Raw genomic sequence first — 26,437 nt, forward strand, 5'->3', positions numbered from 1 at the left:
TTTATTGCAGGCTAATTGTGACGTTTGTTATTTTTCTTCTTCCTCTCTAAGCTATATGTGACGTTTATTATTTTTGTTTTTCCAATATTTCTACTCTATATTGCTTGACTCCTCAGATCGTTTTACAGAGCTTATTTCCACATACACCTGTGTTAGCTGTACCTTAATACCGGTGCAGTCTCACGGTATTGCTTACGGTATTTCAGTTATTACACGCTGTCCTACAGCTGCTGTCCGTCGCCAAACGGCATTTTTCATATTTCTAGACGTAGTTTCACTGCTTATATAATTGTAATTTTTGTAGGAATGCTGCCCAACTGGACTATGTCCTAGAAATGTTATTTAGTCCCACACCGCCGCCCGATCCCCGCATTTATCTTTTGCATTTTGTTATTGCTATCGGTGACTGTTACATTATTAGTTTCAGGAGGCACCAATTTCTCTCTGTCATATCCCTTAGGGTATGGACAAATACCTTGACAAAAACATGCCTCCAAAACAATCGAACACCTCCTATAAAGCGGGGAAAGGGAAGGAAGTACCCCCTAAATTGGGTCCACCCTCTCCTGCTGGTCCTGGGGCAGATACATCTAGCTTAACTAGTGATAAAGCTCCTCCCTTGACTGCTAGAGAAATCTCGGATTTCCTTATGCCCCTCCTAGACAAACGATTTGATGACCTCCAAGCCCGCTTAGATGCGGGGCTGGCTCGCATAGACTCACATACGACACGTATCTCAACACTAGAGTCGAGAGTGAGTGATGTCGAGGACCTTACCAACTCTTGCCAGGAGGAGATATCTACCCAGGGTAAATTCATACAACAATTACAGGACAAATTGGAGGACCTGGAAAATAGGTCTTGTAGGAATAACCTTAGATTTATAAGTATACCAGAATCCTTGGCAGGTCCAGCCCTTACCTCCTATCTCAGCGTTGACCTCCCCACTTCTCTGGGGATCATAGATGACATTGAGGTCCCATATATTGAGAGAGCTCATAGGTTAGGAGCACCACGAGATGGGGCACAGAAACGCTCTCGTCCAGTTATTGCCCGATACCTAGACTATAGGGCCAAGGACCAAATTCTGGCAGAATACCGTAAAAACAGGGGATTGCTTGTCAAGGGCCATAATATCTTGATATTTCAAGATTTTTCAGTTGCTGTAGCTCAGAAGAGAAAATAATTCTCTGAGGTCTGCTCCTACTTACATAATAAAAATATTCGCTTTGCCTTATTGTACCCCGCTAAACTACGGGTCTTAGAAAATGGGAACCAAGTTTTCTTTACAGACCCAGAGGTGGCGAAGACGCATTTCATGACACACAGGTCGCCTCCAATGTCGCCAAATAGCTAGTCGATCGGTTATGGATCCGTCAGGGTCACGGAAGCTTGTGTACTCTCACCTCGGGCGGAGGTGTGTTGGTTTCCTTTTTGTTTTCTTGCTATTCTCTGTAAGTATAGCATCCCTTCTTACTAGTTTTATAGATACTAGTAACAGTGTTCAGTGTGCGCACCGCTAGGCCTAGTTGGTGCCCACCATGGTTATGGTTGATAGGAAAAGTTTAGAAAAAGGAGTTATGAGTCCTCATGGATTATTGTCAATGTTTCCCACAGTGTTGTTATGTTATGTATTTTATGTCACCGTGTTGTTCATGTTTATAAAAATCTCTGATGTGGAAGCCTTGGGTTGAAGGGGGAGCCACCTTCATTTACCTAGAGATGTTGATTTTCTGTCAGGTATTCCCTTGCCCCATTGGGGTTGAGTAGCTATGCCGTCCACTGATACTTCCTCATCTGAGGTACTACCTCCAAAACCCATACAATTTATTTCCTGGAATTGTGATGGTCTAAATTCCCCAGTCAAACGACGTCGTGTAGCCACGCACCTCAAACGTTTTCACTCTGATGTGATTTTTTTTACAGGAGACTCACTGGCAGACGGGCGAAGAAAATATATTAAAGGCTCCTTGGCTTGGCCCCTGGATATATGCTCCTTTTCGTACGAAAGCCAGAGGAGTAGCCATACTTTTCCGAAAAAACCTTCCTGTAACTGTTTTGGAAGACATTATTGATCCTGAAGGCAGATATATAATATTGGATATCGAGCTCTTCCACAATAAATTTACTTTAGTCAATCTGTATGCAGGAGCGGTTCTTGGTGCGGGCAAGCAGTGCCTTCGCCCAGGGCGCTGCGACCTGCGAGCGCAGCCGCAGTCACCAGGCAGGCACCGCCGCCTGCCCGAACCGCGCTCCCGGCTCCAGGGCTGCAGCAGATGCTATTGTCTGTGCGGTGCTGCTATGGGAGAGACGTCATGGCGTGTCTCCCATAGAGAAGAGCCAGCGGCCAGACGGAGCAGGAGCAGCAGCAGTGATCGGGAAGCAGGAGCGGGGCAGTGGTAAATATTGGTTTTTTTATTTTTGTGTGTGTGTGCACAACTACTGGGGGCAAAGAAATGGGGCACAACTACTGGGGGCAAAGAATGAGGGGGCACAACTGCTGGGGGCAAAGAAACGGTGCACAACTACTGGGGGCAAAGAAATGGGGCACAACTACTGGGGGCAAAGAATGAGGGGGCACAACTGCTGGGGGCAAAGAAACGGGGCACAACTACTGGGGGCAAAGAAAGAGGGGGCACAACTGCTGGGGGCAAAGAAACGGGGCACACCTGGGGGCAAAGAAAGAGGGGGCACAACTACTGGGGGCAAAGAAACGGGGCACAACTACTGGGGGCAAAGAAATGGGGCACAACTACTGGGGGCAAAGAAATGGGGCACAACTACTGGGGGCAAAGAAATGGGGCACAACTACTGGGGGCAAAGAAAGAGGGGGCACAACTGCTGGGGGCAAAGAAACGGGGCACAACTACTGGGGGCAAAGAAAGAGGGGGCACAACTGCTGGGGGCAAAGAAACGGGGCACACCTGGGGGCAAAGAAAGAGGGGGCACAACTACTGGGGGCAAAGAAACGGGGCACAACTACTGGGGGCAAAGAAATGGGGCACAACTACTGGGGGCAAAGAAAGAGGGGGCACAACTGCTGGGGGCAAAGAAATGGGGCACAACTACTGGGGGCAAAGAAATGGGGCACAACTACTGGGGGCAAAGAAAGAGGAGGCACAACTACTGGGGGCAAAGAAATGGGGCACAACTACTGGGGGCAAAGAAATGGGGCACAACTACTGGGGGGCAAAGAAATGGGGCACAACTACTGGGGGCAAAGAAAGAGGGGGCACAACTGCTGGGGGCAAAGAAACGGGGCACAACTACTGGGGGCAAAGAAAGAGGGGGCACAACTGCTGGGGGCAAAGAAACGGGGCACACCTGGGGGCAAAGAAAGAGGGGGCACAACTACTGGGGGCAAAGAAACGGGGCACAACTACTGGGTGCAAAGCAACATGGGGCACAACTATTGGGGGCAAAGCAACAGGGGGCACAACTACTTGGGGCAAAGCAACAGGGGGCACAGCGACGGGGCACAACTACTGGGGGCAAATCAACTGGGGGCACAACTACTTGGGGCAAATCTGGGGGCGCAGCTACTGGGAGCATAACTGTGGCCACGCCCCCTCTCCTATGAGGCCACGCCCCTATTTTTTGCACGCACAAACTGTTTTGCCGCTGGGGGGGGGCAGTGGAAACTTTCGCACTGGGCGCCACAAGGTGTAGAACCGGCCCTGTCTGTATGCCCCGAATATTAATACACATATTCCCCTTGACAGTGGGAGGAGATTACAATATGGTGGATGATCCCACAGTCGATAGATCACAGACCCTACCAAGGACCACTGACCCTTATAGCAAACACTTAATGGCTTTTCAAGATTCTTTAGACCTTTCTGATCCATGGAGACTGCTACACCCAGGCGACAGAACACACACCCATCTATCGTTGGCCCATGGAACTCTGTCTCGTATAGACAAGTTCCTAATTGCCGATGAATTAATCTCAAATGTCAGTAGGGTGGACATACTTGACATATTGATTTCTGACCATGCCCCTGTAACTCTGGCCCTAGCTCACCCTCACATGTACCCAACGGATCATATATGGCGCTTCCCGCAATATTTGGCTAATTCTGAGGATTTTAAATTATATCTTACATACCACTGGACTAATTATGTTGATGACAACATAGTATATTGGGATAGACCCGAAATTTTTTGGAATGCCTCTAAGGCAGTAATGAGGGGTCATATAATTAGTTATGTTTCCCGGAAGAAAAAAGAAGCCAAGACGAGATACTCTGTATTAAAGGCAGCGATGTCTAAGGCTTTCCAAACCTACACTTCCACCCCCACAGATGCCGCTCATACTGAATACAAACAGGCGAGACGCCTGCTTGAAACTTATTTAGCGACTCAGGCGAAACACTCCTTAGATTATACCAAAAACAAATTCTATAGATGGGGTAATAAGGCGGGTAGGTTACTAGCGGTTATCTCTCGACCTGCTAAAAAGAGACATACTATAACTGCTCTTCATCATCCCACATTGGGTCACACTATCACCAAATCCCAGGAAATAGTAGCGCAGTTTCTTTTCAATCCCTGTTTAGCTCTACACCGGTGGATGCCGAGGTACAAGCACAATTGCTTACAGACAATGTGCTACCCCCGTTGACTACGGATCAAAGGGAGGTCCTAGTGGGCAAAATAACAGAGGAGGAAATCAATTCTGCCATCTCAAACCTGCCCCATGGTAAATCTCCTGGTCCGGATGGTCTGTCAGGAGACGACTATCGCATATTACAATCTCACATTGTACCAGCTTTATTAGAGCTGTCTCAGGCTATACATGAAAGCTGTCCCTCTCCTTTATTTAATGAAGCATTCATCACCCTCATACCTAAACCTGGTAGAGATACGAACCTCCTTTCCTCTTGTAGGCCGATTAGTTTACTGAATGTCGACTATAAATTATTAGCTAAAATAATGGTGACACGGCTTCAGCTTATTCTCCCAGATATTCTTACCACGACACAAATGGGGTTTGTGACTGGCAGACATGCAGTCAAGGCAATTCACACGGCACTGGCTGCAGTGGCAGCATCCCAATCTCCATGTACAGATTCAAACATACTTCTTAGCCTCAGCGCCAATAAGGCTTTTGACATGGTTCTGTGGCCACACTTGTTTACAGTGCTGGAAAAAAAGAGGTTTTGATCTCGGCTTTATTGACTATATTCATTTTATTTACAACAAACCATCTGCCTCTCTTTTGATAAATGGGATCAGGGGTCAACGATTCTTTTTGGAAAGGGGCACCCATCAGGGATGCCCTCTGTCACCATTATTGTTTAACCTAGCTCTTGATCCACTACTTCGGACATTGCAGGATTGGTCGGCCTTTCGGGGAATAAGAGTGGGCAGGCAGGAAATTAAGTTATCGGCCTTTGTCGACAATATTCTTCTTTATATACAGTTATGAATGATAACTCACAAACTTTTCTTTCACTCATGGTTAGTGGTTGGGTGAAGCCATTTATTGTCAAACAACTGTGTTTACTCTTTTTAAATCATAATGACAACAGAAACTACCCATATGACCCTGATCAAAAGTTTACATACCCTGGAGATTTTGGCCTGATAACATGCACATAAGTTGACACAAACGGGTTTGAATGGCTACTAAAGGTAACCATCTTCACCTGTGATCTGTTTGCTTGTAATCAGTGTGTGTATAAAAGGTCAGTGAGTTTCTGGACTCCTGAAAGACCCTTGCATCTTTCATCCAGTGCTGCACTGATGTGTCTGGATTCTGAGTCATGGGGAAAGCAAAAGAATTGTCAAAGGATCTGCAGGAAAAGGTAACTGAACTGTATAAAACAGGAAAGGGATATAAAAAGATATCTAAGCAATTGAGAATGCCAATCAGCAGTGTTCAAACTCTAATTAAGAAGTGGAAAATGAGGGATTCTGTGGAAACCAAATCACGGTCAGGTAGACCAACAAAAATTTCAGCCACAACTGCCAGGAAAATTGTTCGGGATGCAAAGAAAAAACCACAAATAACTTCAGCTGAAATACAGGACTCTCTGAAAAAAAGTGGTGTGGTTGTTTCAAGATGCACAATAAGGAGGCATTTGAAGAAAAATGGGCTGCATGGTCGAGTCACCAGAAGAAAGCCATTACTACGCAAATGCCACAAAGCATCCCGCTTACAATACTCCAAACAGCACAGAGACAAGCCTCAAAACTTCTGCAACAAAGTCATTTGGAGTGATGAGACCAAAATTTAACTTTTTGGCCACAACCATAAACGTTACATTTGGAGAGGAGTCAACAAGGCCTATGATGAAAGGTACACCATTCCTACTGTGAAATACGGAGGTGGATCGCTGATGTTTTGGGGATGTGTGAGCTACAAAGGCACTGGAAACTTGGCCAAAATTGATGGAAAGATGAATACAGCATGTTATCAGAAAATACTGGAGGAAAATTTGCACTCATCAGCCCGGAAGCTGCGCATGGGACGTACTTGGACGTTCCAACATGACAGTGATCCAAAACACAAGGCCAAGTCGACCTGTCATTGGCTACAACAGAATAAAGTGAAGATTCTGGAGTGGCCGTCTCAGTCTCCTGACCTCAATATCATTTAGCCACTCTGGGGAGATCTCAAACGTGCAGTTCATGCAAGACAGCCCAAGAATTTACAGGAACTGGAGGCTTTTTGCCAAGAAGAATGGGCAGCTTTACCATCTGAGAAAATAAAGAGCCTCATCCACAACTACCACAAAAGACTTCAAGCTGTCATTGATGTTAAAGGGGGCAATACACAGTATTAAGAACTGGGGTATGTAAACTTTTGATCAGGGTCATTTGGGTAGTTTCTGTTGTCATTATGATTTAAAAAGAGTAAACACAGTTGTTTGACAATAAATGGCTTCACCCAACCACTAACCATGAGTGAAAGAAATGTTTGTGAGTTATCATTCATATTCTCTGACAAATGGCCAGAAAATCACAAATTCTGCTAGGGTATGTAAACTTATGAGCACAACTGTATCTGACCCTGAGCACGCTCTTCATTTTATTTTAGAAAAAAATTCCATTATTTGGCCAAATTTCGGGGTTTTAGCATTAACATGGACAAATCTAAAGCACAACTGCTATATGGCAATACTACATGTCCACACTGGACTACACATTTCCCGTTACACTGGGTATCAACGTATATCTCGTACCTAGGCATTATAGTGCCAAGGCACATTTCAGAATGATATAAACTCAATGTGGGCAAAGCCATACGTACTTTGACTGACGATATTAAGGGATGGGAACGTTTGCCGTTGTCGTACTTGGGTAGGGCCAATTTACTTAAAATGGTGGCTATCCCGCGCCTATTATACCCCCTACAAACACTCCCTGTCTTACTGACGAAAACAGACGTACAAATGATCAATAAACTCATCAGAATTTTTATATGGAAGGGGGGCCGTGCCCGCATAGCATTACGTAAACTTGCCCAGCCTAAATCCAATGGAGGGATCAATTTCCCCAATGTGGTAGTTTACAACCAGGCTGCGCTTCTGAGACATTTGAGGGATTGGCTACAAAACAGCTCTGTTTACACGAATACGTCTCTGGAACTGAATTTTTTGACATACGTTGACTTGACGTGTTTTCTCCATCAATATGATCAGGAAATCTCGGACCATATCAAATCGAACCCGCTTTTATGGTCTACGAGGATAATGTGGCACATCTTGCGTCATAACGCGGGGTTGTGTCGATATCATTCTCTACATCTACCTTTAACCCAAAATCCTGAATTCTTGGATGGCATGGCTACTCGCCCCTTTACTATGTGGGGGGAGGCTGGAATAACATCGATTCGATCATTAGTTTCCACGGATGAACGCCGCATGCTGACCTTTTCTGAGGTATCTGCAAAGCATACTGTGGTTGCTCAGTCTCCTTTGCCATTCCTGCAAACACGATTTTATGTCAGACATGTTCTCACACACTTGTCGGAAGGGGACTGGAAAAACTCGTTGGACAGACTTTTATTACATCCCGTACCATAAAGCCATATCCATACACTATACATTCTTAAGAACTATTTTGGATCATGCTACTATTACAGGCGGCATGTCCAAGTGGTTGACTCATTTCCCTAATCTGACTATACCCATGATGGAAAAGGCCCTACTGTATTCCCGAAAGGTCCTGCCTGCGAATATGTACACCGAATTATTTCTAAATGTATACCATAACACTTATTTATCCCCATTGCGACGTTTTCATCAGAGTGAGGCGGATACTTATCATTGTTTATGGGCATGTCCCATTGTACAGTACTTCTGGCATCTCATTAGAAGATACACAGAAGCTAAATTGATAAATTTTGTGCCATTTACTCCTGAATGGGCGATACTGGGTATTATTGATCCTGATCTCCGGATGCCATCAGAATGTAAAAAACTATTGTTGGCCCTCAGTGCAGCGGGGAAAAATACGATACTTCAGGGTTGGATAGATAGCACGCCTCCACAGATACCACTGTTTCTGACAAAATTGCCCTACCTATTCTGGATGGACTGGGTGGAAGCCATTGTAGATTAGGGTAATCAAGTAGGTCGTTTTTTCACTCTATGGGATTCCTATATTTCCAGTCTGCCCCTCACTATGTGACTGCAAATATATAATAGTTTAAAAAACACCACGTGGTACCAATCCAGATTGGCAGCACAGGACCAACCTATATCTTTAGTTTGAGGACTGGCAGTAATGGTGGTTTCCCCCAAGGCTTTTTGTAATGTTCACAACCACACGTGTGACTCCAATGTAAGAATATATACTGTGTGTTATCTCATCTTTTTTTTTTTTTATATACTTCAAGGTGATAATATGAGAATTTATTGTACAACTTCTATGTATATATTTTTAAATTGTACATGTCATTATACCTAAATTGTACTTCTCTAAACAATCCATGATGTCTCAATAAAAAATTGTCAAAGAAAAAAAAAAAGTTTCCTTCCACATACAAATTCAAACCTAAAGTTCCGGCTTTTCGGTCTCAAGGAAAAGCTAAAGGTAAAAGTGATAGCAGGCAGTCCCAATACAATAAGTCTGGTAAGACTAATAAGTATTGGGCTACCAGAGGATCGGTTGGTAAAACAGATAAGCCATCAGCCTGATGGTGCGGGCCTCCACCTGGGGGACCCCATGGTGGGGGCCGACTTCTTCAGTTTGCACAGATCTGGCAGCAGTCTACAACAGATGCCTGGGTGCAGGAAGCGGTATCTCTAGGTTATGCTTTTGCCTTCAAGAAGCACCCTCCTCGAAGGTTTTTTGTACCAGCCCGTCTCGGGTAGAGATGAAGGCCAGGGCTTTGCAAAGGCAGTACAGTAATTGCTTCAGTCAGGAGTAGTCATTCCAGTTCCTCATGCACAACGAGGACAGAGGTTTTACTTTAGCCTGTTTTTAGTTCAGAAGCCAAATGAGTCATTAAGGCCCATTCTCAATCTGAAAGTGCTGACCAAATACATTTGGGTACCTCGGTTTCACATGGAGACTTTACGTTCCATCATTTTGGCCATGGAGCCAGAGGATTATATGGTATCCCTGGATATACAGGATGCTTACCTACATGTTCCTATAGCACCGTCCCATCAGTGCTATCTCAGGTTTGCTATCCTCCAACAGCATTTTCATTTCCAGGCCTACCATTTGGGTTAGCCACAGCCCCCAGAGTATTTACCAAGATTATGGTAAATACTCCTCCAGCAGGGGATAAGAATCTTACCATACCTCGACAATCTTTTAATCCTGGCACAGTCGCAGGAATTGCTCCTATGTCATCTGCAACAGACAATAACGTGTCTGCAGAAGCATGGGTGGCTCATAAATTGGGCAAAATCGTCTCTGGTTCTGTCACAGAGAATGACTCACTTGGGGGCTGTACTGGATTCAAGTCTTCAAAGAGTAATGTTACCTCTGAACAAGATATCCAAGGTTCAGTCAAGGGTTCAGGACTTGCAACACAGTCAAAAGGTATCCATTCATGCAGCAATGCGTGTGATGGTTTTGATGGTGTCAACTATCGACATGGTGGAGTATGCACATTTCCACTTGAGGCCTCTGCAGCGTCTGATTCTTGCCAAATGGAATGGGTTGCATCATACCATAAAAACACAGACTATGGTTCTTACTATTGAAGTAAGAAGGTCATTAGCCTGGTGGCTACAGACATCCCATCTGGACAAGGGGAGACCCTTTTGGTTATCAGATTGGGAAATTCTGACGACAGATGCCAGTCTCCAGGGCTGGGGAGCAGTGTTAGGAAGGTCGTGTTTCCAGGGGCAATGGACCAAGGAAGAAGTTGCCTGCCAATAAATATATTGGAACTTTGGGCCATATACATGGCACTGATTCAGGCAAAGGACATTCTTCTGGGAAAACCAGTCCAGATCCTCTCGCTAGCGTACCTCAACCATCAAGGAGGAACTCGCAGCCGAAAAGCGATGAAGGAGGTAAGTCACAAACTACAGTGGGCAGAAAGAACTTCATCATCCAGCCTTGTCTGCAGTGTTCGTTCCAGGAGTCCTAAACTGGGAAGTGGACTTTCTCAGTCGACACGCCATTCAGGCAAGCGAATGGGCTCTACACCCGGAGGTCTTCCAGGCTCTAGTAGACAAGTGGGGGTTGCCAGAGATAGATCTCATGGCGTCCCGTCTGAACAAAGTTCTTGCATACGGGTCAAGAACAAAGGATCCCAGAGCGATCTTTGTGGATGCCCTGTCGGTGAAATGGGACTTTCATCTGGCTTATGTGTTTCCTCCAATCACTCTATTACCCAGGGTGGTGAGAAAGATAAAGCAAGGGAAAGGTGCCATGATACTAATGGCTCCGGCTTGGCCCAGAAGGCATTGGTACAAAGATCTGCAGAGAATGTCGATGGATGCTCCACTTCTGGTCCCTCAACGTCCAGATCTACTGATATCCTTGTTATCACAGACATCTGGATCGACTGTCTTTGTCGGCGTGGCTCTTGAAACCTCTATCCTTAAGTCAAAAGGATTCTCATAACAGGTGATTCAAACTATGCTGAGAGCAAGGAAACCTTCCTCAGCTCGCATTTATCACTGAATATGGCAAACCTATATTCATTGGTGCAGTGAACGGAAAATGGACCCTAAGTCTTTCAGAGTTTCCAGGGTCTTAGCATTCCTTCAGGCAGGAATGGATAAAGGTTTGATGGTGGCTTCCTTGAAAGTGCAAGTGTCGGCATTGACTGTATGGTTCCAAAAGAAAATTGCCAACTTACAGGATGTGCCCACTTTTTTCCAGGGAATGCTGCGCATTCAACCTCCTTTTTTTCCTCCTACAGTGCCTTGGGACTTAAGTCTAGTCCTGAAAGCCCTTCAATTGCCCCATTTGAACCACTTAATAAAGTGGATCTTAAATGGTTGACAGCTAAAGTTCTCTTTCTACTGGCTATGGCGTCAGCTAGAAGAGTATCAGATTTAGGGGCATTATCATGTCGTTCCCCATTTCTGATTTTTTTATCCAGATAAAGCAGTTCTCAGAACTAGATCTGGGTATCTTCCGAAGGTGGTGTCTAAATTCCACCTTAATGAAGAAATTGTAGTCCCGGCTTTCCAGGTACCGGGACTTTTCTGCGGGAGATGCATCGCTGGATGTGGTCTGTGCATTAAGGATCTACATGGATCATACCAGTGCCATCAGAAAGACAGATTCTCTTTTCATTCTCTACGAATTTCACAAGAGAGGATGGCCTGCTGATAAGTAGACACTGGCAAGATGGCTTCGGATGACTATTTCAGAAGCATATTCTCAAGCTGATCTCCCTGTTCCGGCTAATGTCTCTGCTCACTCTACTCGTAAGGTAGGTCCTTCATGGGCAGCACAATGTGGTGCTTCAGCAGAACAGATATGTAAGGCAGCCACATGGTCTTCCATTAACACATTCATTAGACATTATGCCATGGATACCTTTGCCTCTCATGACGCTGAATTCGGGCGAAGGATTCTCCTGTCCAATCAGGAGCGTCCCCACCACTAAATTGCTTTGGGAAATGCCATTGTTATCCTGTGGATAACCTGTGGACCCTGCTGGAGAAATATACATTATGGTAAGAATTTACCGTTGCTAACGGTATTTCTCCTAAGTCCACAGGATCCACAGGGATCCCACCCTGACGCACCTGATTTGAGGATCCTTTTACTCCCTAACCTCTTCCTTCTTGTACGGAAGGGTGTGCATGTGTGTTCTTATCGCCTGATTAGGGCTATCTATGATGCTCCTGCCTTGAGCTTTGGAATACAACTGATTTGCCTGAGCCAGGAGACGGGGATATATGGACGGGCCCGTTGCATGCTGGGAAACCGGAAAGCTTTGACCGAATAGTGCAAATCCGCTGTCGCTTCATCATATCCCATTATTATCCTGTGGATCCTTGTGGACTGAGGAGAAATACCATTATCAACGGTTAGTTCTTACCATAATGTATATTTCTAATGTATACATATAGTATATACCCTTGAACCAAAATATTATGACCACTCCCATGTGAGCAGACTATCTCATAACACTGTCAAGGTAAGGAATACATTAGATAGGCTGGCATGAGGTACTTCTAGTTGATGTGTTGAAAGCAGAAGATATGGACAGGTGTAAGAGCTGAGTGACTTTGATAAGCGACAAATTATTACTCCCAGACTTCAGGGTCTATTTACTAAGCCATGGATGGAGATAAAGTAAATGGTGATAAAGCATCAGCCAATCAACTCTTAACTGCCATGTCACAGTTTGGCTTTGAAAAATGACAGTTAGGAGCTGACTGGCTGGTACTTTATCTCCATTCACTTTACCTCCATCCAAGGCTTAGTAAATAAACCCCATAGTCACAGTATTTCAGGTGCAATAATGCCTGTTGGGTGCTCAAGGTCAGTCGTAGTGTGACTCAACAAAGGCTATATGGTCTGGAACAAAGCAGCAGAAGTGCTACTGTGGCAGAAATTGCAGAAAATTATAATGGGTAATGTGTAATGTCACAGCTTATGGCAGGCTAGTTGGAGTGCCCATGCCAGTCCACTGTCGAAAATAAATCTTTGGTCAATGACGGCTCCACTGTGCAATTTACAGGAGTTAAAGGATCTTCTGTAAAGTCCATGCTTCAGTCAATCAGAGCTCTTTTGGCTGTACACAGAGGAGCAACAGCATATTAGGCAGGTGGTCATAATGTTTTGTCTCATCAGTGTAACAATGCTTTTGTAGAAGCAAATGCACCCCTTCGCAGCTAAGGACAAGTGGGACTCGCCCTAAGTACTGCAGTGGCTGAAATGGGGGGCACAACTTACTTAAAATTTCTCCTTACATTCTCTGTTGCTTGTTATCTGGGGGCTTGATGAGACCTCTGGAGTGCTCTGTCTCCCACACACACAAATACTCTGGGATACCCTAGGTTGAAAGTGGGGCGTTTCGTCTTGGGGAGAATCTCTCCTATCCATGCTTCAATAAACTCAGTGGCCCGCCTTTACATGAAAGAGGAAAGTCATCTCTTCCAAATGATGTGGTCCCTTAATGGTAACTGTCTGATGGTCACACATCATATCAACATGGAGGACACTGTGTGATGTTCTATATTACAGTGTTTAATTCACAGATCTCCCACATGCTGGAATAAATAAACACAAGTGTCCCCTTATGCCATGTGGTATCTATTTTTCTATTATGTTTGTTAGGCTACCATAGTATTCCTACACATTTTATGCATTTCATTCACACATGTAAAAAGAAAAAATTGCATTCTATCCTTGAAGTACAGATTTTATTAGGAAAACTCACATGCAGAATTCACACATTTGCTTTTAGTTCTCTTATTGCAGTTTCACTAAAACAGTAATCTATGGCACTTGGCTAATTAGCCATGTGAGGAGAAATAATCAATTTATGCCCTTATTTATCACTGAGTGTTAAATATCACCGTGAGTGATAAATTGCACCAGCCAATCTGCTCCTAACTGTCATTTTTCAAACACAGGGGGATAATTAATAAAGACATCATTATCTCATAAAAGCTGGAAATATGATATTTATGTTCTCTGGAGATGGAAATAAACATCTCCTCACCAGTGGCAGTTGCAGAGCAGTCCAAATTTCAAACAGGGGAGCCACATCAACTGCCACACCAAACAGTGCTAGACATTGCTGTTCGGGACTCACTGGCAGTGTGGCTGCCCTTTTTGAATTCTGGACTGCTCTGCAACTGTCACATCTCCAGTAAACATAAATATCACATTTTCCAGCTTTATGATATAATTAAGTTTTATTAAATATCCCCCACAGTCTGTAACATGGCAGTTAGGAGTTGATTGGCTGGTGAAATTGATCACTCATTGATAAATAAGGGCATTCATTTTATTTCCTGGAAATTCAAAGCCTTATGGAAATAAACATAGTAAAATTTGTGTTTGGTTACTGAATTAATAATTACTGATGAGTGTGACAAGTCCAAAAAGTGTCAAAATAGTCTCAGCAGTGAAGGGGTAAAAGTGATATAACAAAGAAAAAAAACCCAGTTATACCTTTTGATCTAAAGGATTCTGTCTGTCCCTGCGTGTGGAGGCATGTAGGGGGACCTCCCAATACCCTCACATCTCCAGACCTTGCATTTAATAAACAAAATTGTTTTGTAATATCCTCTAGTATGTAACGTGATTATATACTCACTCATCTCCAATATACAGGTTGGTGAATACTTCATTTACATGGGTGAACTTGGCTGCTCCATGCCAAAAAAGTCTCTCCAGCTCAAATGCCCCAGGGGTGCAGTATCCAGTATCTGGATCTACAGCAACTGCTGCATAGGCATTACGTTTCTTCAGGCCTCCTTCAGGCATCCTTGCTTGGGCAACTGACATGGCACTACGCTCCTGTGGTCCCTAAGCAGAAAAAAAAGATCACAGGATTAGATGCAGAGCCATAACATCAGGACTTTGGGGGTATTTCAGAGTTGCTGGCAAACCCAAACAGTTAACAGTTGGGCAAAACTATGTGCACTGCAGGGGGGCAGATGTAACATGTGCAGAGAGAGTTAGATTTGGGTGGGTGTGTTCAAACTAAAAGCTAAATTGCAGTGTAAAAATAAAGCAGCCAGTATTTACCCTGCACAGAAACAATATAATCCACCCAAATCTTAGGCGAAACTAGGGGGTGGTCCGGGGGTACACTGGACCACCCATTAGCCTGAAACATTGATTTATAAGTGTAATTAGTGTCCGACCGGTCAATAATGCACTTACTGACCGGGAGGACAATAGCCGTTTTATAGCTCCCCAGCTCCATCTCCCCCATGTTACAGCCAATTGAATAATATTATATGTGCGCAGCGTGACGACCTCACGCCCGCCCAAGCCCACTCGGCCGCGCTGTCTGTGATGAGCGAGCAGAAGCTGCTGTGCTCTCCTCCCGTCCATGCTGTCTGACTGCTTCTGTCCTATGGGCTGTAACCATACTACATCGGCCACCCACTGGGACCAGAAGACCACCTCTAGGAACAAGATGGGCACCCCTGCTCTTGGTGGCCCTGATTTCAGCCCTGCAGAACCCAGTGCAAGGTAAGGGAGGTCACAGGGGTGCAGCCTGCTGCCAGTGCATAGCTGGTGAGCATGCCATACTGCACCAGCCACCTGTGCTGCCGTATTGCACATAGCTGGTATTAGATTGCCAGAATCTGGGTCTGTGCTAGCACCTCTGGCATTGCATGGGTTAATTGGTTGTGCCATGCAGTGTGCATAGAGTTTAGTCTGGTGGCAGGCAGCATACAGTAACATAAAGGAGAGAGCATGTGGTCACCTATTGTCATCATGTATCCAGCATTGTGCTGTCTAGTCTGTCAGATACTGCATTGATTATATGTATATGTTGGTCTAATATGTCACATAGCATCTCTGAGCTTGTCTCTATCCACTTGCCCTTTATTCTGCAATACATGCATGTTGTATAGCCTGTATGTCTGCTGGAAAGGAGGGTTTCATTTCCTTGTATAAGGGCATTAGAGCACTGACTGTTAATTAACTCAAACATGTCATAACATATATTAATGTATCCATATCGCTAATTAAATGCAAGGTGATTTCTGATCCAATCCTTGCAGAGGAGAAGCTGCTGTCCTCCCACCCGCGCTGTCTTACTGCCTCTGGCCTCTGTCCTGCTGCCATACTACGCTCCTGCACAGATTGCTGCTTTGCTGGGTAATATGATACTACTTGGGGGATCCAGAAAAAAATGTCAGAGGGTACTAATGTAGGAGGTATATATATGTGTATATATATATGTGTATATATACCAAACAAAGATATATATATACACACACACACAGTATATATATATTTGTGTGTGTATGTATGTCTGCGTGTATATATGTATATACTCGCACATACACACGGAAACCCCGCTGACTAGATCCTGCGTTTGCCTGTGTGTGTGTGTGTGTGTGTGTGTGTGTGTGTGTGTATGTATGTATATATATATATATATATATATATACATACACACACACAAACAAAGTTCAGCACTCACCATATTTATTTATTGATTTTGTGAGGATAAAAGTGGGCTTGCTATGGTGAGTGCTGAACTTCCTGTTTGTATATATTTGGGTTGGTGGCCATGGGCTGCATGCACCCCACCCTATGAGTGGTGAGTGTAGAAATTGCACCCCGCTTCTGGGGTGGTGAGTGCTGTGGTTTTCTAGATTTGTGTGTGTATATTATATATATATATATATATATATATATATATATATATATATATATATATATATATATATAAACAAACAAACAAACAAACCAGAGCAAGGACTGGCACTCCTATATTCCATCCGGTATGTAGTGCCCAGGTGCCAGTAAACAATAAGACAGTCCAAAAGAAAGATACGGCACTCCAGGACTAATATAACATGCCTTCAGGCAGCAGAGAACAAAGCTGACGGCGCAGCATAGTTGTGTCAACGTTTCATTTAATTACTTAAATTTCGTCAGGACAGTATCAGGATACTGTCCTGACGAAATTTAAGTAATTTAAACGTTGACACAACTATGCTGCGCAGTCAGCTTTGTTCTCTGCTGCCTGAAGGCATGTTATATTAGTCCTGGAGTGCCGTATCTTTCTTTTGGACCAAGTATGTGTGTGTATATTATATATATATATATATATATATATATATATATATATATATATATATATATATATATATATATACATATATATATACACACAGTTCCAAGTCAGTCGGCACTCACATACAGAAGACAATTGCCCCGGTGTCCATTTCATAAGCAATCCATATCTCTCCAAAAAGAACGGCACTCAGGGACTAGTAAATATGCAAACGTTGTATTGTAGTTGAAATCGAACGTAAACGTTTTCGGGGACACAGCCCCTTCGTCAGGATCAGGTTATTGTCTATTTGATCCTGACGAAGGGGCTGTGTCCCCGAAAACGTTTACGTTCGATTTCAACTACAATACAACGTTTGCATATTTACTAGTCCCTGAGTGCCGTTCTTTTTGGAGAGATATATATATATATATATATATATATATATACACATACATACATACATACATACACATATATACATACATACATACATACATATACGGGTTGGGTAAGGGTATCTGGAGGTCAAAATACCTCTGCCGGGATCCCGACCGCCAGATTGCCGGCAGGGGCGTGAGCGACACGAAGCCCCTTGCAGGCTTGTCACGCTGCAGGCTCGGTGGCTGTGCTGCCGGCATTCTGGCGGTTGGGATCCCGGCATCGATATTTTGACCATCGGGATCTCGACTGCCGATGGAGGGGGGGCCGTGGGAGCGCAGTACACAGGGGCCAAGAGAGGGGGTGGGCTGCGGGAGTGCAGTAGACAGGGATGGACAGTGGGAGAGCAGGGGGAAAATGCGCTCTAACTAGGTGTGCGCTGTGGGCAATGCCACATCTGCACACACCTAGTTACTGCGCCGCCTTATACACACAATTAATTTGTTTCATATACACCTTATACACACAGCCTGAAGGTCATTTAATACAATATTTTGAATAATTTTGTGTATTATACAAAGTTTGTGTACATTGAGCCATCAGAAAACTAAGGTTTCACTATCTCACTCAAAAAATTCTGTATTTCGGAATATTTGGATATGGGATACTCAACCTGTATAAAGTTTGGCATATCGGGGGTCATTCCAAGTTGATCGCTAGCTGCCATTGTTCGCAGCGCAGCGATCAGGCAAAAAAATCGGCACTTCTGCTCATGCGTATGGCGCGCAGTGCGCACGCGCGACGTACTTTCACAAAAGCCGATGCAGTTTCACACAAGATCTAGTGACGCTTTTCAGTCGCACTGCTGATCGGTGAGTGATTGACTGGAATGGGGCGTTTCTGGGAGGGAACTGACTGTTTTCCGGGAGTGTGCTGAAAAACGCAGGTGTGCCAGATAAAAACGCAGGAGTGGCTGGCCGAACGCAGGGCGTGTTTGTGATGTCAAAACAGGAACTAAACATACTGAAGTGATCGCAAGCTATGAGTAAGTCTCGAGCTACTCTGAAACTGCACAATCTTTTTTTGTAGCAATGCTGCGATCCTTTCGTTCGCACTTCTGCTAAGATACACTCCCAGAGGGCGGCGGCCTAGCGTTTGCACGGCTGCTAAAAGCAGCTAGCGAGCGATCAACTCAGAATGAGGGCCATTGTCTGCTTCTCCCATGCCATCCCCAATAATACAGTAATTGCACTATAATGATGGATAGGTTTGGGTGCACTTTTTAGCATGATACTAACAAAATAAGAATAATCTTTACTAAACAGATACTAGTAACTTTTTATACACTTCACATACATGGACATCTCACAGCCTTATAAGGACTGACATTCTTGTCTTTGTTCTGCTAGAAAGCCTTTCTGCGGCCATTCTTTTGTCATTTAACATGTTTTCCCTTTTGTGTTTGTTGCTATATATGTAACTTTACAGCACTTTTTGTACATTTTCGAAAGCTTTTTGTCTTTAGATATCAGAGAGATAATACCTGGTGTTTGTTAAAATGAAGGGAATCTGCATAAAATGCTGCTGCATAGGGCTGCACAAGTATGTTTTTTCATACAGTCAGTTAGCACTAATGGTAGTTATTCCCTCCGTGAAGTTTTGGCTTTGTTCCTTGCGCTAACACCTGCCTCAAATTCCTTTCACTGGTAAATTACAGCTTCACAAGTGCTTTCAGCAGGTCCTGAACAGAATGGCAAATCAATGGGCCTGACTCAGAGCTAGACACAGTACCTGTGTTTGTGTAGCAAAGCAATTATTTGTTGCTTCACAAAAAGTCTAGGAACCCCTTACTATGCATGGAAGGTTCAGGATGGAGACTGTGTGGTGGCCTAAAGTCTCTGCAAAAAGAGGAGGTGTCAGGGGCGTGTTATGGGAGCAGGGCCAGACTGACCATATGGCATTTAAGGCAGATGCCAGAAGAGCCGATGGCCTGATAGGCCGGTCCAGCCGCAGAGCACATATAGAGACAGGTTGGCCAAGCAGCTACGTCTCCCGGCATGCAAAGAGATGGAGCCATGCTGCCAGGCCCCCGAGACTCGTGGCACTCCCTTTTGAGTCTTAACCTTGTCATGCGTGCGCATGTGGCGCATGCACACATTGAAGTGCCAGGGCTGTGTAAGAGCCCCAGTCCGTCTTGTATGGGAGTCTCATGGGCGTTTTTAAGCATGTGGCTGTGATCTCTTTGGTAGCACCGCAGCCCCAGTTGTCATATATTAAAAAGTTACAGGGGAGATTCTGCGCCAGGCAGGGGCTACTTGAGGAGTCAATGTTGCGATCTATGGTGTGTTAGTGGTGGAGTAATCGGATCCCCCAGCGCACTTGAGCATTGCTCAGATATGCATAGTGGGTGTTGCAGGGTTTGCTAAATCCGTGCTTAATCTGTCATTTGCATATTTTGCACTTGAGAATCCATGAAAAGTCGCAGCTACGCATGATCTGCGTCCACCTCAGAATCGGCCTCAGTATTTGCCCAGCAATCCACACTTCACTTGTCATCGACTGCTGAACTCTGCCATAAAACTCCCTGAGGGGTACATTTACTAAGCAGTGATAAGAACGGAGAAGTGAGCCAGTGGAGAAATTTCCCGATCAACCAATCAGCAGCTCTGTATCATTTTATAGTATGCAAATTATAGATGTTACTTCAGTGCTGATTGGTTGCCATGGGCAACTTCTCCACTGGCTCACTTCTCCACTCTTATCACTGCTTAGTAATTGTACCCCTGAGTATCATCTGTTGCCTCTTACATGCCTGACTCATCACCCTTGAAGCAGTGTCTTGTTTAAAAAAGATTCCAAGACAAAGCATAAGACATGCTGCTAATGCTTGAAAATCTGGTCAAAGAGAAGAACTCTGATCAAAATTGTTACTTAACGCTTCCTTCACTCAAATACTATTTATTTATCAACAGTTTCTTCTATAGCGCAGCATATTCCGTTGCACTTTACAAACAGAAAAACAGTGATAGAACAAACTGGGCAAAAACAGACAGACATAGAGGTAGGAAGGCCCTGCTCACAAGCTTACAATCTATAGGGACCACCTTGTCCCATCCTCCTACGTCTGACAGTTCAGAAGGAACGCACAGCACCTCAGGGGTTGCAGTCCCAATTTGTAATGAGACACAGCAATTACACTAGCTTGTAGTTTTGTATGGAGAAATGGGGTTTGTTTGTTTTTTAATTCAACAATTTTTATTAGATTTTTTTATAGAAATACAAGAACAGGGAAGACCTTCATGATATAGACATACCAAAAACCGGAGAGAAACCGGTATAGTTACAATAATCCATCGTAAGGTGCTTTTAAGCCACATCAGTGAAATCACAGATACATAGTCGGTAATTGTAGGCTTGAGTAAGAGGTAAAGGATAAACAATCTTAACCTACATGAGGTCTAGGAAATGATGAAGACATTACCGACGTGCGTCTCAGCATAAGAAATCACCATATACCTAAGGCTAAGCATACAATTCTACCTGAGGATTCACAGGACATCAGTATACCCGAGGGGTCAGTAAAGAAGACAGACAGGAGGGGTGGTGGTGGGGGGGGGAAAGAAACAAATGGGGAAAACAATACAAGTATAATAATATCATGAATGAGTAGCGGCCAAAGAAGTCTTAAGTAAAAATATTAAAGAAGTAATTCAGGCATGGTTAGCCATTCCAACCAAAGAGAAGGTTCAGTACCCATATGGCATTAGACTAAACATACAGCATGGGGTATTAAAATTAATATAATTGCATTTCCTAAGAAAACAGCAGGAGGTCCCAAAGGAACAGTACATGGGCCTAGGTTGTCAAGAGGCCCTATCGAATTGTCTATATAGATACCACGTTGTGGTCTCAAAAAGTTTATAGATGAACGACTGTACATCCGGGTCTAGAGTATCAATATACTTCTCCCACTTCTTGGCAAACCGCCTGACCCCCAATTCAATATCAGGATAAGTAGCACGCCTCTCAAAATAAATAATCCGGAGGGTCATGTGTTTCACAGCCATCAAAGAAGGGGTAGACGGTTTGATCCAATTATTAAAAATTTGTTTCTTGGCAATTGTCAGGATAACAGAGAGTACCGGAACAATATCTCTATCTTCAGGCCAGAGAGACCACTCCCTAAAATCAAGTAGCAAACAAGCCTTCGGGCGTTTTATTAACCGTAAGTTAAATACTGTGTTGAGATAAGCGACCACCTTGTACCAAAACTTAGATATTTTCCGGCAAGACCACATATTGTGGCACAAGGTGGCACTCTGCGCAGTACATTTGATGCAACAGCCAGTGTCGTCTGGGACCATGTGCGCCCTCTGATTAGGTGCTATATATGCCCTTTGGAGCATCTTCAAGTGAACCTCTTGCAAAGAGGCAGAGTATAAGAACCTAAAAGTGGGTAAAATGTTATCTAACAATTCAGCGCACGATCCCATATTGGGGATATCTCTGGACCATGAAGACAACGCGGAATCCCAGAGCCGGTCTCTATATGAGACCCTAAAGGTGTTTCTGAAGTAACTAAGATGGTAAGGACAATCTTTAGTAAGCACCGTTAAGGTGCGCAGCGGGTCTGTGGTAGCCTCAGAAATCATTGGGTGAGACTGGGATTGAGCAAAGTGTTTAGCCTGCAAGTACATAAAAAATTCCCGGTGGGAAATACCGAATTTTATCTGGATATCAGAGAAAGAAAGCACTGCGTTGCCTCCTGGGTCATATATGTGTCTAATAGCTGCGATCCCCTTTTCTCTCCAACTCAAAAAATGTGAGTTATCAAGGCCAGGAAGGAAACATGGGTTACCCCAAAACGTAGTGTGAAGAGAGGTGTCAGGTTTTCTCTGGGCTTTAGTGTGAGTGGCCTGCCATGCTCGATATGTATGCCAAAATAAAATATTATGTTTTATCTCAGATGGGAGACGGGAGTTTGGGGTGTGTAAGAGTGCAGCAGGGGAGAAAGGATGGAATACGGCCAGTTCAAGTGGCAAGTTCGTAAATACTGATCTGCCCCAAAGCCAGTCTGTGATATACCGGTACATCGCTGCTCTACTAAATAGAACAGGATCCGGGATTCCCATACCTCCCTCTTCCTGTCTAAAAAACAAAACGGGTTTCTCTAGTCTCTTATGCTCCAAGGAAAACCTCATAGCGAGATGAATAAATCATGCCACAGTGTTTCTTAGTCGCTGCATTTCTTGAGTTTTATAAATTCATTAACAGCTGCTTAGTGTAATATCTAGTTATGTATGTTCGTTACCAGATATGCACACAGGACTCCCCATTCTGCTGATCAGTTAAGATCTTGTTCAGGTCAAGTGACCTGAGAATCCTTCAATAAGACCTTGGAGTGTAATTTCAGTCTTTACAAGCAAATGAAACTCTGTTCCCCCCTCTTCGTCCGGCTGTCCGACCCTTGACATATTTTTACAGCAGCTGAATTTTACTTCTGACAATTTCCTTTTATTGACACTGAACATCTTTGTAAACCTGATACTTTTAGCTCATGGTTTCATTTTGTTAGGTTTATGAATAATGAAATATAACAATAAGGGATAATAAACCAATGGAAAAGGACAGGAACCAATAGGAGAGGCTTGCACTCAAGAGAAGGTTATATATCATAGAATGTCAGTGTAAGCAATTAATATAAGAAAGGATGTTACTTTATTAACCCTGAATAGACAAAATAATTGTCCCAAGCAAAAAATCAGAAACAAAAGCAGATAGCAACGGGAAGCTGGATGGACAAGAGAGGGCAAGATCAAGTGAGCAACAAGAATGTGAAAATTGTAAAGAGAAGATAGAAACAGATAAGGGGCAAGAAGGAGGAGGATAGGAGGGGAAGGGAGGGGGTGTTAAGCAGATGACCATGGTTGTGTGAATAATTTCAGCAATTTACAGAGGACAGGAAGAAGCTTGTGTTGTATGAATACCAGAAGGACCAAACTACAGGTAAGTGAAATTTGTCCACTGTATTGTTGCAATGACTAGTGATATATTGCATCTGTGCCACAGTCCAGACCCTATTCACATTTAAGGGCCGTATTCACGGGCCGATTGGGGGAGAGATGTGTGCTGAGCGTGCGGGGGGGGGGGGGGGGGGGGGGGCCGCTCATTTCCCCCAGTGGGTGAAGTGAGCGACCTGCTAGATTGGCCTGCATGCAGGCCAATCTATCACCAGCGATAGGGCTGCGCATCGCTATCGCTGTGAGGGGTACACACGGAGTGATCGCTGCTTAAAATCTAAGCAATCTAGTCAGATTGCTTAGATTTTAAGCAGCGATCGCTCCATGAGTACCCTCCCTTAAATCTTTTAAATGTGAATTCCTGAGATCTAATTTCAAGTACAATTTAAGACACTCCTCTTCTCGACCTATGAATACTGTCTATAAAAAAAGGATTGACATAGGATAGCAACAACTACGTTCTTGATTCAATGGTAGAACTTTTTCCATCAAATTGTGGGTATTTGAAGATTAACAGTCATGAAAGCAGCTTTCCGATACCCATCCAATGGCTGACAGCCTAGCTCAGCTAATGTGTTCATGCACACAGTATAACCATCAATGGTTGTAACATCGGATGGTTTAGATGCGATGGGTAGTAACCATCACATTGCGGGATTTTATGTCGGATCCCGGCAACCATTCTATGCTGGGCTTCTGATGTCATCCCTACCCATGGCTGCAACTAGGGAGGCCTAAGGGGGGATGCGCCCCGGGTGCAGAATCTGAGAGGGTGCAGAGATAGGTACTCTGCCTCCCATACTTCCTCTCAGCCCTATGGGGCTACCTTCTGCCAGGTCCAAGAACCCTCTATGCAGGTACCCGCTCCCAAGCACCACCAATTAATTCCCCCCTCCACAGCAACTAGAACGCTAACGAATGGGGGCAGGGGCAGTGACCATGGACTCTTCGGTTGCGACCTTTAATTTCCCAAGCACTGGTCCATAGCTGCTCACACACTCCTGTGCCTGTGTAAGCGGTCTGCCCCCAGGCCTGCTCCCCAGTGCCTCCCCCTTCCCGCATGCAGCTCCACCAGAGGAGGACAGGGCCCTAAGGGGCTACCTACTGCCGGGTCCCAGAACCCTCGCTGCAGGTTCCCGCTCCCCAGTACCACCAATGTGGACTCCTGGGAAACCAACCCCCCTGGCAACTAGAACAGTTATGAATGGAGCGGGGGTGGCCGTTCACACACTCCTGTGCCTGTGTAAACTATGTCTGCCCCCGGCCCTATTCCTCAGGTCCTCCCCCTTCCTGCATGGTAGCTCCACCAGAGGAGGACAGTGCAAGAGAAAGCAACCGATAATTAGTCTGGGCACTGAGGTGAGGTCTCTATACACCAGGAAAGCTGCTGCCTCCCAAAGTGTGGTCCTAGGTCCCAACATGCATGCAGGGCTTTGTAGTCCTACAGTGAAATAAAGAATAATTTTACATTGTCAATATATGCATTTGATGCAAAACAGATTTATTGCTGCTTATTACCTATATTTCTGGTATTGTATGTTCTTGATTGTGACACCTGTTGCTTGTAACAACTCATCCAGGCTTAAGGTTTGGGATTGGTTATATTTTTAAATGGGGATAGATGCTTCCAGTCAAATCTCATCATTTATTGCAAAGACAAGGAGGCTTGGAAGCAGTGGGCTCTAACCTGTTGCTGCCAAAGTATTTCAGTGCCGCCTGGCTTCATAAGATTGCCAGACAATAGGTCAGCCAGATACTGAGCAGCAGGGGATAACACAAAATGGCTGCCCTCATAGCAGGCTACAAAAAGATGGCCACCAACTACCAATAGGGAGCCAGGTTTCCTTTCCTAGAAATCCAAGGAACTGGAGATTTCAAAAAGGCATTGAAAAAAAGGGGCGGAACTAACCTGTGGAGTCTATCAGGGCTAAAAAAAAGGAGATTTTATAGTTCCAAGGGAGGCGAGAGACAAAAAGGGCAGATGTGAGGAGGGCCCCACAGTGGAGGAAAGCATGTGCAGCTATCACCAGGTGTGGTGACACCCAGTGGGCACTCTGCACTATCTCCCCCACGCCTGCCCGAACATAGGGCGTGGCCTAACAAAATGGGGTATGGCCTCGCGGGGATCTCCGTTTCTTCACTTCCCCAGAGATGCTGGCGGCCCTGGAGACTGGGCTGAGTGCAGTGTCGGCTCTTCATTTGTGACAGGAGCCGAGTGCTGCAGGTGAATATCACACTGCAGCACTCATGTCACTGCTACCTGCGCTGACCAGATAAGTGACTAAGGAGACTATTCAGCATCAGACTGGCCAATGGGGGTATAGGGGAAAACCCTGGTGAGCCCCTAACCTATCCTCTAGGGATCACGTTCCAGATTGTGCATTTAAATTATATATTATACATACTGTATGTTACAATAAACTGCACATGACTATGGTGGATTTTCTACAGTGCATTGCTTTTATTAATCTGGTACATTATCAGGCACACACTAGCAGCATTTACTATATATATATATATATATATATATATATATATATATATATATATATATATATATATATATATATATATATTAACAAGGGGCCCACACCATGCACTCTCTAATGGTTAGCCAAGTCACCGTGGTGGTTGGCTACACCCCCTGTGGAGGCTGGACACACCCCTAAGCATGAGCCCATACTACTGCATTCCTCTGGTGGGCCCTTCATGCCTCAGTCCGACAGTGGGTCTATTCCTGTTAGAGTGCAATGTTTAGGGTTTACTAATCACTAAACATTGCTTTCTTATATATTTTTTTCTTAAAAAACAAAATTCGTAATTCATGTACACTTACCGTTTTCCTAATGCAATCCGGAATCCGGATCTTTGATGATCCTGGCTTCTCCTGGTTGTTCTC

General features: G+C 44.4%; 1 protein-coding gene across 8 annotated transcripts in view; it reads right to left on the reverse strand.

The window, feature by feature from the left end:
- The window catches only part of LOC135055057 (dual specificity phosphatase 29-like), a 232,086-nt gene that overhangs the window by 18,802 nt on the left and 186,847 nt on the right, over positions 1-26,437 (reverse strand). For all 8 annotated transcript variants that reach the window (XM_063958669.1, XM_063958671.1, XM_063958667.1 and 5 more), the window contains exon 2: positions 14,708-14,919. In XM_063958669.1, the coding sequence (XP_063814739.1) occupies positions 14,708-14,898 (191 nt within the window). In that variant the 5' untranslated portion in view covers positions 14,899-14,919. The remainder of the gene's footprint in view (positions 1-14,707; positions 14,920-26,437) is intronic.

This window comes from Pseudophryne corroboree, chromosome 3 (genome assembly GCF_028390025.1).
Source record: "Pseudophryne corroboree isolate aPseCor3 chromosome 3, aPseCor3.hap2, whole genome shotgun sequence".
NCBI classification, from domain to species: Eukaryota; Metazoa; Chordata; class Amphibia; order Anura; family Myobatrachidae; genus Pseudophryne; species Pseudophryne corroboree.